Below are 14,086 nucleotides of genomic sequence, written 5' to 3' on the forward strand. Positions count from 1 at the left end.
AGTGCAAAGGCCTTGGCAACAGCCTAGCGCCTGGCGGAATAAGCAGCCTCCCTAATGAGATGGGAATGGCATCAGTGGGGCCCTCCAGAATTTCAGCAGGCAGGCATGTGGCCCTGGAACGCCCCTGTCTCCACTCCACAACCTATTCATTAGACATTAGAGCACACACACATGCGCTATATACATATAAATACAGCAATGCACACAGATTGTGTTCGTGTATTAGTTCTTGAGTGATTGCCAGGCTTGTGTTGGTGTGTATGTGGACGTCAAAGCAGAAACACCTGCTCATGCGTTTGTTTGGACGGTTAACGGACTGTAGCTGTAACTGAACAGGCCACGCTCACCATGTGTGTAATGACTCCAGTGCAAATGGCTTCAGGAAGATTTGATTTGTTTCATCTGCCATAGTAGCAGTGCCCAACCTATTACACAAAGTTTCCATTTGCTCTGAAATGCCAAGCGGAATGTGCCGGATCCGGAAGCTAAATCTTAATTAAAGCAAACTGTAATAACTTTTTTCTGTCCTTTCAAAAATAAATGCTGTTCTTTTGAACTTTCTATTTATCAAAGTATCCTGAAAAAATGTATAATGGTTTTCACAAATATATTGAGCAGCACAACTCACATGGATTCCTGTTGGAATGATTTTTGGTAATGGAAAATGTATCACTGAAAACTGGAGTAATTGCCATCACAGGAATAGATTACATTTTAAAATATATTGAAACAGAAAACAGCTATTTTAAATGATTATATTATTTTTTGTTTGATTTTACTGTATTTGTAATAAATAAATGCAGATTTGGTGAGCACAAGAGATGTCTTTTAAAAATGTATATGTGTTATATCTACTGTTAGATCTCAAAAAGCTTCCTTACACTTCTGCATATTCAGACTTGGTTGGTAACAAGACTCATGAGCAGCAGTTGCATTTGGCATCAAACATGGCACAAACATCTTGATTCACCATTTTTGAATATGCATGCATAAATTTTAGCTTGTTCCTCACACAACATTTCTAAATGACTTCATGAAGATTTCATGAAACACTTTTTAGATGCTGACAGCAAAAAAAAAAAAAAAAAAAAAGGATCATTACTGAACTCTTCTTCTTCTTCTTCTTCTTCTTTTTTCAGTCTTTATCTCTTGTTCTTGTTTGTTCCTTTTTTGTTGTCCAGTCATGGTTCCTGGGTATTTTTGACCCCTGTGATGATTTGCTGTCATGTGAATGTCTTTGATTTTCCTTGATGGTCCGTCAGTTATGAGGAAAGGGCTCTCTACCTGGAGGCCATCATTCAGAACCACAAGGAGAACATGACCTTTGAGGACTTTGCTGCCCAGGTCTTCTCGCCTTCCCCCAGCTACTGGCCTACTGGAGGTGCAGGTGAGACACCGTCTCTTTCCATGTTTAGTCCATGTTTTTAACTTATTTTACGAAGTACTTTCTTGAGTAAGTACACTGTAAGTGCACATACTGTAAAATAAAGTGCAACCATTTTTATTTATTTATTTATTCATTTGTTTTCCCCTGTATACAAAATTGGGAAGTCACTAAAATGGATAGATTGTCTGGTACAGTTTCTTATTGCATTTTAAATGTATTGTAAGACTGTGTGTAATGCACAGGTCTAGATTAAGCCATTAGGTCCCTGCACTGACCGTCCAGGCTCAACATTTTATGACAGCAAAAGATAAAATGAATACAGCCTACGATTATGAAAGCAGTATGTCAAACCAAAATCGCACTGCTGTACAGCTTAATGAATTCATGAACGTGGGTATAATTCTATTTAAAGAACCAGGGTGTCATGGAAATTAATCAAATATTAAAAAGTCACAGTAATATCTGTAGTGAATATCTATATAGTTTTGTAAGGTTTAATCTATTTAATTTGAGCTTTTTTTTAGTAGTTTAGCTTAAAGGGGTCCTGAACTGCATTGTTTTATAATGTTTCCTAGGGTGCACTTATAAGGTTCTTTGGCATCAAAAATTGTCATGATTTAGAATTAAAGGCATTTTTCCTACCCTGATTTTAGCCCTCTGATTTGAACGCTCTGTTTTATGGGGCGTGTCTGCTGTGAGACTTAAGTGTAAACTCCCACTGCTGTGATTGGCTGACATCTTTGCATATGAAATAGCTTAGTATTTCTGTCTCGAAAACTTTTAGCACATTTTTACTATTACAGTTCTCAAAATGGGAGTTTTGGTGCGAGTCCAGAACTCAGTCACTGATAAACCGTCACTGTTTGATTGACAGCTCCAGCTTTGATCACTTTCTATATATATCGTTTTCTATATATAATTTAATCACCATTTAAATAACAGATTATTTTCATCCTACTAAAAGAAACAATGTGAAGTTGACCGTTAGTCACTGGTTTAATTTACTGACACACAAACAGAGAACATCTGACTCTACATGAATCATTGCATATCTGATCAGGCATTAGAATGAACACAGTTACTGTCGAGTCCATATTGTAAAAGTCTGTTTGCAAAGCCTGCGCCGAAATGCGATTCATTTAACAAAGAATCCACAGTGAAATGCCAGATACAAATAAATAAATCTCAACTGAGGCATTCACACTGTTGAAAATAAATAAACATATTCTCAGCATTAGGATCCTTTGAAAGGTAATGTTATTTTAGTCCTGTATCGCTCTTCTCTCCTCGTCATCTCACTAACACACCAGTGGGCGGGGCTAATGTTGCAGTGATGAAGTAGGCGTTGATTTCTTCTGCTTTTTTTGGACTAACAAGGAAGTTTTCAGTTCTGAAACGTACAGGATATTCTTATAGTACGCTGACCTCTATATCAAAAGCTCAAGGAAAAGTTGATTTCTCAATTCATGACCCCTTTGAACTAAACGGAAATGAAATGTTACATCGGCAGCTAGCCAAAATAAAATGTTAATAAACGTTTTTTTATATATTTTATTTCAGTTTATGTTTATTTTATTTATTTTTTTATGGTTTCTTATGGGGGTTTTCTTTGTTGTTTTTTTACAGTCATGACTGCCTTTTTCTTAAAAAAACTTTTTTTTTCTTGGGCCATTTCCAGAATGACAAAAGCTGTTCTATTTCTTTGGCTGGACATGTAGTGCATTTTGTAGAGTTTATTTATTCATTTAAATTGTTCTTTAATATATGCACTCTGTTCTTCAAGTGGATGTTAATTTCCCCAATCCCTGAATTCAGCAGTGATGGTGTGGAGCGCACTGTACAGCACACATTCTTTGGGATCGTTTTACAGAATAATGCTCTGAAAGTTTTGATAGTTCAATAGCGACGTCCATTTATTCCTAGAAAGGCGTTGAAAATCGCTATGGTGACCTCTATTGACTCGTGACAAAGCTGCATACAGAGCAGCTCACAGACACGCCCACTGAACCCAGAGAGAGAGACCCCATTAGACACTTCAAACTCCATTCCTCTGAATTTCTCTTCTTTTGCATCTCAGGGGTTCTTGTTGTACCTCCATCAAACACATCAAAAACTGCTTTCCCAGATTGTTGCTCTCTGTTTTTTTTCTTCTTTCGCCTTTCTCTTTTGCTCTGATTTCTTTCTCATGTTCATTCTTTTTTTGTTTAATCTGAGTTGCTGGTTTCTTTTCTTTTCATGATTCCTTGGTTTGTGTCGCCAAAACCAAATTACAAAAATTAAATATTTATTAACTAATTAACAATTTAATTAATAATATACCCATAAAATGTAGCCTTACATTGGAAAGAAGTCATTCTGTGTATGCATACAAGATACAAGCTCTGTTCCAAAGCCTAGAGATCTGTCTAGTTAAAAAGCATTTTAGAGATCAAAAGTGAAGTCTCATAGCAAAAGCTGGTACAGAATAATTAGGACTGTACCATGAGGCTGTTGAATTCTTGATTCTGATTAGTTGACAGACATTATAAGGTGTGCATTTATTTTTCAGTAAACGCACAGCTATGAAATAGCGCTTGACCACATTAAACTTCATCAAATTATCTCACTTATTTATTATGCATAATTATGCTGCCTTCTAAGATACCTTCTTCTGGGCTTGTGTCCTTGTCTCTTGTCTGCTTTCCATAGATAAGCTCAGGAGAGAAAAAGAATCATCCAGAATGGCAGACAAGTCAAAACAAGTTGATGATAACCATTTTATTCAGTACTGAAAATAATCAGTACATAAAGGTTAATCTAACTGAAAATTGCCTATTTTTATCTATACACATATTGTGCCTTCAGAGGAATATAGCTTGATATTCAGTGATGATGTCTACACTAAAACCGTTCATTTCATTGTGTCATGTGATGCACTTTTACTGCATTTCCTATTTAGTTGATGCACTTCTGAACCATTTTATTGTCCTGATCCATTTACTTTAAATGGAACATGCTAATTTTTTTTATATATATATATATATATATATATATATATATATATATATATATATATATATATATATATATATATATATATATATATATATATATATATATATATATATGTATGCAGTAAAACAAATTGTATACATTATTTTTTTTACACTACCGTTCAAAAGTTGGGGTTGGGAAGATTTTTTATGTTTTTGAAAGAAGGCTCTTATGCTCAACATGGATGCATTTATTGGATTGCCGTAAAAACATCAATATTGTGAAATATTATTACAGTTTAAAATAACTTTTTTATGTGAATATATTGTAAAATGTAATTTATGTGATCAAAACTGAATTTTTAGCATCATTACTCCAGTCTTCAGTGTCACATGATTCTTCAGAAATCATTCGAATATGATGATTTGATGCTCAAGAAACATTTCTGATTATTATCAGTGATGAAAACAGTTGTGCTGCTTCACATTTTTATAAAAAAAAAAAAAGATAATTTTTTTTTTCAGGATTCTTTGATGAAGAGAAAGTTCAAAAGAACAGCATTTATTTGAAACCAAAATCTTTATTCTCACATTTGATCATTTTAATAAATCCTTGCTGAAAAAAAAATTCTTGAAAATCCTGAATCTAAAATATAATTAACATTAATAATATTAAATGTTTCTTGAGCTTCAAATCATTTTTGATCCAATAAATTAATCTTTGTTGAACAGAAGAGGCAAAAAAAAAAAAAAATCTTACCAACTCCAAAATTTTGAATGCTGATGTAATAATTTACCCATTTTCTTAGTTTTATATTCTAATATCTATCTTGACATGTCCAGTATAAAGCGGTTTTGGGAGATAACTGCCTATGTAGACAGGTGCAACAAGACAGTTTGCTGGATTTTGGAACAGAGCCACAGATTCTCTCACAACTTCATGGTCCAGACACATAGACGCTAAAACTGTTCAGACAGGACTGGGCTCCTGTTAGACCCTGTGCCAGTTACAGTCTCATGACGCTGCTCCATGTTTCACCACCATCTCACCCATGACAGCAGGCAGGCGTTGGCCAGGGATGGTTTGGGACGTGGATTACCTCTGGGCCAAGCTGGACTGTAAGACTTTTCTGCCTGCTTCCTCCATTAGGCATGTGGCCCCACACGTCTGTTACACAAACCTGTCTCTCACTTTCTTTTTCACTCTTTTTCTCTCCATTTTTAACACACCCTGCATGTTTCCTTTTTATGACAGTCAATTGAGCACATAGAATTCCCTCCTTGTTTTTCCGAAACAGTTGCCCCTATTATACTTTTTCAAATATTCCCTTTCATGAGTGTGTAATATAGCTGTTTGTGAATGTAAAAGGTCTACAAAGTTTTAAATATCAAACTTATTGTCTCCTAAAAGAAAGAATCAATTCTGAACTGCCGAAACAATCAGCAATATCAGTCTCACTTCCTGTTACAAACTTACGTAGGTTTGCAACACATTTGCATAATGCCCGCCTATGGTTTTCATTGGCTGCCTGAGAACAACATCTACTTTGCCACGCCCTCAAACACGGTTATTATAGCTGAGACTGGAAGAGTTTTATTCGTGATGTCGACTTGTCGAGAAGACGCCGTTTTCTCCGCCACCAAAGCAAATCCACTTTGCATGCGCTTCCAAAGGATGAAAACTTGGCTCGAATTGACACGGTAAAAGCGACGTCATCGTTACTGTTCGTGTTACTGTGTATCATAGCTGAAATTCAGATAAGCCAATGGACATTTCATGGAAACGTAGCTAGCTATAACAAGCTAATTCAGAAAATGCTAACTTGCTAATTTGCTAACATGTTAACAATAACATGGTATAGCACTTGCTGAATGAGTACAGCAATATGAAGCATTTAACATACTTGCTCTCAAACTAAGCCTCATGCACCACTTGTCACCATGACTCACCATAACTCTTCAAAAACCAACATTAACAGAACCTCTTTTAAATTAGCATAACAAAACATTAATCACTACTCCCTCTTAACATTAATCTTTCACTTTATAAAACACTTAATTTTAGCATTTACTCTCCCTTTCGAGTGCCATGGGCAAAGCATACTGGGAAATAGAAATCCCAGCCCAGTTTGTTAAATTTAAGTTCATCTAAATTAAAACAAATAAGTTCATAAAACTCAAAACAATGAAACCGTTCAGTTTACTTAAAATATGTCAGTGCTGTAAACTTGAAAGACAAAGAAAGAGCTAAATACTCATAAAAGTTAATCTGACTGAACTAATTAGTTTAATTTATGTTTGTCTTACTCAAGCCAATTAACTGTTTTGAGAATTAGGGTTTACAGTGAGCATAATACGGGAACTTAAAAATGAAAATCTGGATAGATTTCATTATTTTTAAAAAATGCTACCTCGTTCCAAAACCTAGTTCACTACCAAATAAGCAGCTCCCTTTCAAGGCAGCATTCTAGCTGAATGGAACCTGACTTTTTTATTCAGATTGAGCTATTTTTGATTGATTGTTATAAGTGATATATCTCTCAACTCTGTCTGCCAATATATATTTTTCATTGCTGTGTATTCTGGGTTTGCTTCATCTATGAGGGATACAAAGTACACTACCATTGTAAGATTATTTTTTTTATTTTTTTATTTTTTTTGGGGGGGGGGGGGGTTGTTGTTGTTGTTTTTTAACTAGGATGCTTTAATTTGAAAAGTAAAGGGTAAGCACTTTTACACTGTTACAAAAGAGTATTAGTTCAAATAAATGCTGTTCTTTTTAACTTTCTATTTATCAAAGAATCGTTTCAACAATGATGATTCTTGAACAGCAAATCAGCATATCAGAATGATCATGTGACACTGAAGACTGGAGTAATGATGCTGCTTTGATCACAGGAATAAATTACATTTTAAAACAATCAAATAGAAAACAGTTATAATAATATTTCACAACGTTACTGTTTTTGTGAGCAGAAGAGACTTTTTTGGAGAGTGTGTCTGTATGATGCTTTAAAATGTTGTCTAGGCAGGCAACTTACTAGGTTTTGGAACAGGGCTTTGAGGATCAACTAAATCTGATCGAATAGAAATTTCTGGTTGTGTCCATGCAGGGGTTGGGGCCATTTTGTTATCCGATTGAGATGAGTATTGAGTTGAATTAATGTTTATTTGTTTAATATCATGAGCTTCTCTGAAATATAACAGTCTCATTAAAGACTTTGCCTGGCAACTGATATGATTTACACTCTCTTTAATAGAAAAACTTGTTGTTCTGTGAGTTATATGATCACAATGCTCTGCTTGCGCTGATGTGACCATTATTCCAGCACAAACACCGAACGCTCATCCTCGTTCAGAAATAACCTCACATAGAGCCTTGTGCTCGAGTTTGAACCAAAGTCATTTCACTTATGTAACAAAGGTTTCATTCACATTGTGAAAACCTGTTTAGAAAGAGCAGGTAAATCACTGATTTAGATTTACATGTCTTGCATCCCGAAGCTTTTCTTTTCTGATCCCCATGTTAAACATTCTTTCATTTTTAGAAAACACAAAGAAGTGAAGTGGGCCAGTGTGAATAGAAACGTTTCACCTCCTGCTTGTTTTAACAGTCACAATCTGTCATGAGCACTGTATATGTTATGTGTCAGTGATGCACCAAAATTTGTATATATGTGTGTGTGTGTGTGTGTGTGTGTGTGTATATACAGTATCTCACTAAAGTGAGTACTCCCCTCACATTTCAGCAACCATTTTATTATACATTCTCAAGGGACAATACTATAGAAAGGGTTTGGATTGGATTGAAAAATTGGATATACTTTAGAGTAGTCAATGTGCAGCTTATATAGCAGTACAGATTTACTGTCCTCTATATAGGAAAAAATAAAATAACTCAACATACAACCAGTATTGTCTAAATAACTGGCAACAAAAGTAAGTTCAGTGAGTAAGTGAACATGTCAAAACTGTGTCCAAAGTATCAATATTTTGTGTGAGCACCATTGTTATTTAGCACTGCCTTAATCCTTCTGGGCATGCAATTCACCAGAGCTGCACAGGTTGTTGCTGGGATCCTCTTCCACTTGCTGCTGGATGTTAGACATATGGCGCTTCTCCACCTTCCGCTTGAGGATGTCCCACAGGTGCTTAATAGGGTTCAGGTCTGGAGACATGCTTGGCCAGTCCATCACCTTCACCATCAGCTTCCTCAGCAAGGCAGTTGTAATCTTGGCGGTGTGTTTGGGGTCATTATCATGCCCAGCCCAGTTTCTGAAGGGAGGCATCATGTTCTGCTTCAGAATGTCACAGTACATGTTGGAATCCATGTTTCCCTCAATGAAGCAGAGCTCCCCAGTACCAGCAGCACTCATGCAGCCCCAGACCATGATGCTACCACCACCATGCGTGACTGTAGGCAAGACACAATTTTCTTGGTTCTCCTCACCAGGGTGTCGCCACACATGCTGGACACCATCTGAGTCTCATCAGACCACAGGACATGGTTCCAGTAATTCATGCTCTTGGACAGGTTGTCTTCAGCAAACTGTTTGCGGGCTTTCTTATGAGCCTGCTTCAGAAGAGGCTTCTTTCTGGGACGACAGCAATGCAAACCAACTTGTTGCAGTGTGCGGCGTATGGTCTGAGCACTGACAAGCTGACCTTCCGCTTCTGCAACCTCTAAAGCAATGCTGGCAGCACTCATGCATCTGTTTTTTGAAGCCAGCTTCTGCACCTGTTGCGCAACACAAGGACTCAACTTCTTTGATTCAACTTCTTTGGCCTGTTCTGAGTGGAACCCATCTTGGAAAACCTCTGTATGACCCTGGCCACTGTACTGTAACTCATGGTGTTACAGATCTTCTTATAGCCTAGGCCATCGTTGTGGAGAGAAACAATTCTAATTCTCAAATCCTCAGAGAGTTCTTTGTCATGAGGTGCCATGTTGAACATCCAGTGATCAGTGTGAGAGAATTGTACCAAATTTTAACTGCTCTAATACAAGATCCACACATTTGTATGGTCCTGTCAAGCAGACAAAAACATGAACATGATGAATAGGACATGTGGCTTTGCATGATTAAACAACATACAGCTGTTATCACTTAGGGTGTACTGACTTTTGTTGCCAGCTATTTTGACAATAATGGATTTCTGTTGAGTTATTTTCAGAGGACAGTAAATCTATACAAGCAGCACATTGACTGCTCTAAATATATATCAAAGTTTCATTTATATAGTATTGTCCCTTGAGAAGATAAACTAAAATGGTTGCTGAAATGTGAGGGGTGTACTCACTTTTGTGAGATACTGTGTATATATATATATATATATATATATATATATATATAGAAAGGAGCTTTTTGCTCAATATATGCAAATAATATTACATATTCTTTATATATTTACTTAACCTCATTATTTAATGTAGGTTTGAATAAATCTTTAATGAAAATGTTTATATTTCAAGAACAACATTCATTTCGGTGCATCACTTTTATGTGTATTTTAACATTTTGTGTTGTCCTTCCTTCACCCCTCAGGAGGAGTAACCTCTAACACACTTTTTCAACAGCGTTCTCTCTCTCTCTGTGTCACACACACACACACACACACACATCCCGTGATGGTGCGCAGCTTACGTGTTGCTCTATTGTCTTCTCTCCCCTATAGATTAAGTGTGTTACAGGTGTCAGTACAGTAATTGAAGGTAAGAGTCTCAGTCCGAGCGGAAGCTTGCGTTCTGTCACAGAGACCCCTCCCTTTTCCCCGGCTCGTCTACTCATCTTTCCCCTCTTTATTTCCACTAATGAGCTGCGTCTGCTCGGAGCTTTAAAGGAACCAAGGCAGCGTTGCATTGGGGCTGGCTGTTCTGAGCGCGCTCTGATTATGGAGACAAGTGCACCGCCGGAGTAATCGCAACACAGTAGCAGCATGAATGGGTCTCCATCCTCCTCTCCTGCATGTCTCTGCTTTATTCTCTCTTTTTCCCCTCTTTTCTCCTGTTGCTTTGTCCTTTGGCGTGTGTCTGTTTGCCTGAGGCCACATCTGACACTAACACCTGCCCTACTGGAAAATGTCTTTGTCACTTACGCTTTTGTTTGGATTGCTATGGGAGCAAATGGGAATGAGGGCCACTTACTTTACAAGTGTATATATATATATATATATATATATATGTATGTATGTATAATGTATTACAGAGGCCAAACATGAAATAATTGTATATTTGTGTTGAATATGTAGTTGGATATGAAATGTTGTTATAAATCTGGTTATATTGTCAGAAATCATAAAAATATGTTTCATAATAAATAGGTATAGATTTGAATCTGCAGCAGTAAATGTCACTGTGAAGTTCTGCATCAGTTAAAGTTAAAGGTTTGTACACATTAAGATTAACTTCACAACAGTATCTTCACAAATATATCCTTTCTTTCTTTCCTTCCTTCTTTCCTTCCTTCCTTCCTTTCTTTGTTCCTTTCTTTCCTTCCTTCTTTATTTCCTTTCTTCTCTTCGTTCCATCTTTATTTCTTCTTTCTTTCCTTCCTTCCTTTTTCTCTTTCTTTCTTTCTTTCTTTCTTCCTTTCTTTCTTTGTTCCTTTCTTTCCTTCCTTCTTTATTTCGTTTCTTGTCTTTCTTCCATCTTTATTTTCTTCTTTCTTTCTTTCCTTCCTTCCTTTTTCTTTCTTTCTTTCTTTTCTTTCTTTCTTTCTTCCTTCCATCTTTATTTCCTTCCTTCCTTCTTTATTTCATTCATTCCTTCCTTCCTTCCTTCTTTGTTTTCTTTCTCCATTTATTTCCTTCCTTTCTTCCTTATTTCCTTCCTTCCTTTTTTCTTCCTTTCATTCATTCATTCATTCATTTATTTCTTCCTTTCTTTCTTTTTTCCTTTCCTTCTTTTCCTTCCTTTGTTTTTCTTTTCATTAATTTATTCCTTCCTTCCTTCTTTCCTTCCTTCCTTTCTTTCTTTGTTCCTTTCCTTCCTTCTTTATTTCCTTTTTTCTCTTCGTTCCATCTTTATTTTCTTTCTTTCTTTCTTTCTTTCTTTCTTACCAATATGAGATTATTGTATACAAAACATCATAGTTCTAAGTAGTGAGGAGGGAATAATAATTATTATGATGTGTTCAAACTTTTGACTGTGGAATGTACAGTATTACAGTATATTGAAGTAAAGTACAGTAGTTTTGGTACTTCCAACTCTATTTTCAGAATTTGTGTATTTTTGGATAAATAATAAAAATGTATTGCAAAAATTATATTAAAATAAAATGGGAAAAATATTAAAATGTAATGCAAATTAATTATATATATATAGTTATTTTGTCTTTGGCCCCATGTAATGTTTATATGCTGCTGTTCTCACTCACACTTTTCTATTCACAAGCAACACAGTGTACTCTTATTATTAATTTTTTAGAGCACTTCATGAAAAACACACATGAGAGGTGCTGGTAAAGAAAGATATTCTCAGGGTTTGCATGACTGACTTGATTCACACACCTCACTATGCTCAAGCTTGTTAAATCTGATGATCAAACGAATAGTCAGTGCCTGTGATGATGAGCACTTCTGGATCTTTACGCTCTCCGGCCCAGATCAGCTCCAGTGTGGAAGCGCAAGATGGCCAGTCAACTCTTGGATCAATAAATGATGAAAACCCTTGTGTGATACATAGTTCTGTCAGCATTAGAGAGGGGGGACCTGTGGGTAAGTGTGTATCCTCTCCGCTGGCATCCCAAGCCATCCTGAGATGGTCTCTGTGGACATGTGGAATGGACACCACCCCACGCTCGTTCACTCCTCCCCGACTCCTTTCACATGCTGAGGCTGTTGTTCTCCTCTCTCCTCCCCCTCTTTCAAAGAAGCCCTGGAGTGGAGGTCCTCTCCAATGAGCGCATGTTCCCCACACCATCTGCTCTCAGAAACTTGAGATGCCCGTAAAAAAAAGGAAAACGGTCAAAAAGAAAGAAAGAAAATAGCCAAGCAGATGCCATCTTGACAAAGCAGGAAGCTTGTTTAATTTAGATGCTTTCTTGAGTACCAGTATCTCAGATCTCCAGCAGAATCCATATTTTGCATTTCTTTTTTTTCTCTGATGTTTCTCTCCTGCCGCAGAGAGGAACTGCTTTTCACATCAAATGCCTGAATTTGTAGAATGGCAGTAATTGCTGTTAACAGTAAAAAGACTAATTTACTTAATCACCATTCACATCCGTCTCCATCAGAGGTGGAGACCTGCTTCAGTAATGGCATGCTATCAGTTTATTAATGCTATCAAGCTTATTAATGTCATATTTGCTTATTCTTGACTTTGCGTGCTATATTTCCTCATTTCCCAGGTTCCCTCAGCTGCAGCACGAGTGCTGACCTCAGTGTTACTGTGACGACCAACGACTCCGGCGACCAGGTCTCGCCCACAATACCGCGCGCCTCTAAGCACCGGGTTTCCGGAAAGCTCCGCCGTTCGGCCAGCGCCATCAGCAAGTCCTCAAACTGAACACTTCCTCCAGCCGTCAGACTGCATTGTCCTTAAACTGTGTGGTTGAATGTATTATTTGACTGGAATGTCTTTCACCTGTAACATTTTTTTTTGTGTGTGTGTGTGTTGAAGCCTCGCAACATTGAAAGATGCAACTGTCGACGCGATATTATGTACCTGTCGTGCGGAAAGAAAAACTGAAGCTCGACCAAGAGAATAATTTATATGCTGAAGCAAATGTGAAATTGATTTAGAATTTCAAAGTAATGCCGCGTTTAGACTGCGTTTACGCATTCAGAACTGTGATTTTCCCAATCAAGTAACAAATAAATGATATAAGACGTTTCAAAACCCCTGAGGCTTTAGCTAGTTTTGAACACTTGCGTCCTCCAGTTCTTTGAGACAAGCTTTTCTTCATGTCAAACACTGAAAACCCAACCATTGATGTTCAGTCGCGCTCAAGTTTACATTCCCTTTGCGGAATCTGCAAAATGTTCATTATTTTAACAATGAGGGATCATACAAAATGCATGTTATTTTTAATTTAGTACTGTCCTGAATAAGATATTTTACATAAAGGATGTTTACATGAAGTCCACAAGACAAAAAAATAGCTGAATTTATAAAAATGACCCGTTCAAAAGTTTACATACCCTTGATTCTTCAATACTGTGTGTGGTTACCTGGATGATCCTGGTTGTTAGTTTTGTGATGGTTGTTCATGAGTCTCTTGTTTGTTCTGAGCAGTTAAACTGAGCTCTGTTCTTCAGAAAAATCCTCCAGCTCCTGCAGATTCATCAGTTTTCAAGCATTTTTGCATATTTAAACCCTTTCCAGCAGTGACTGTAGGATTTTGAGATTCATCTTTTCACACTGAGGACGACTGAGGGACTCAAACTCAACTATTAAAAAAGGTTCAAACATTCACTGATGCTCCAGAAGGAAACACGATGCATTGAGAGCCGAGGGGTGAAAACTTTTGAACAGGATGAAGATTTTTTTCATTTTTCACTGCCTTTCAGAAGCAACAGAAGACACTTAAATGTTTCTTGGAAGACAAATTAAGTACAATATTCCTAGATCTTCAAAAGTTTTCACCCCCCGGCTCTTAATGCATCGTCTTTCCTTCTGGAGCATCAGTGAATGTTTGAACCTTTTTTAATAGTTGAGTTTGAGTCCCTCAGTTGTCCTCAAATGGATCTCAAAATCATTCAGTCACTGCTGGAAAGGGTTCAAATA

General features: G+C 36.9%; 1 protein-coding gene across 3 annotated transcripts in view; it reads left to right on the forward strand.

Annotated features, from left to right (window-relative positions):
• ralgapa2 (Ral GTPase activating protein catalytic subunit alpha 2) overlaps positions 1–13,403 on the forward strand; it is a 212,939-nt gene extending 199,536 nt beyond the window's left edge. For 2 of the 3 annotated variants that reach the window (XM_067368380.1, XM_067368383.1), the window contains 2 exons: positions 1,263–1,387; positions 12,708–13,403. In XM_067368380.1, coding sequence (XP_067224481.1) covers positions 1,263–1,387; positions 12,708–12,865 — 283 coding nt within the window. In that variant the 3' untranslated portion in view covers positions 12,866–13,403. Of the gene's footprint in view, positions 1–1,262; positions 1,388–10,035; positions 10,073–12,707 lie in introns of all 3 variants that reach the window. The other variant, XM_067368382.1, reaches the window with a different exon arrangement.
• Positions 13,404–14,086: the final 683 nt, after the last annotated feature.

This window comes from Chanodichthys erythropterus, chromosome 18 (genome assembly GCF_024489055.1).
Source record: "Chanodichthys erythropterus isolate Z2021 chromosome 18, ASM2448905v1, whole genome shotgun sequence".
Classification (NCBI taxonomy): Eukaryota; Metazoa; Chordata; class Actinopteri; order Cypriniformes; family Xenocyprididae; genus Chanodichthys; species Chanodichthys erythropterus.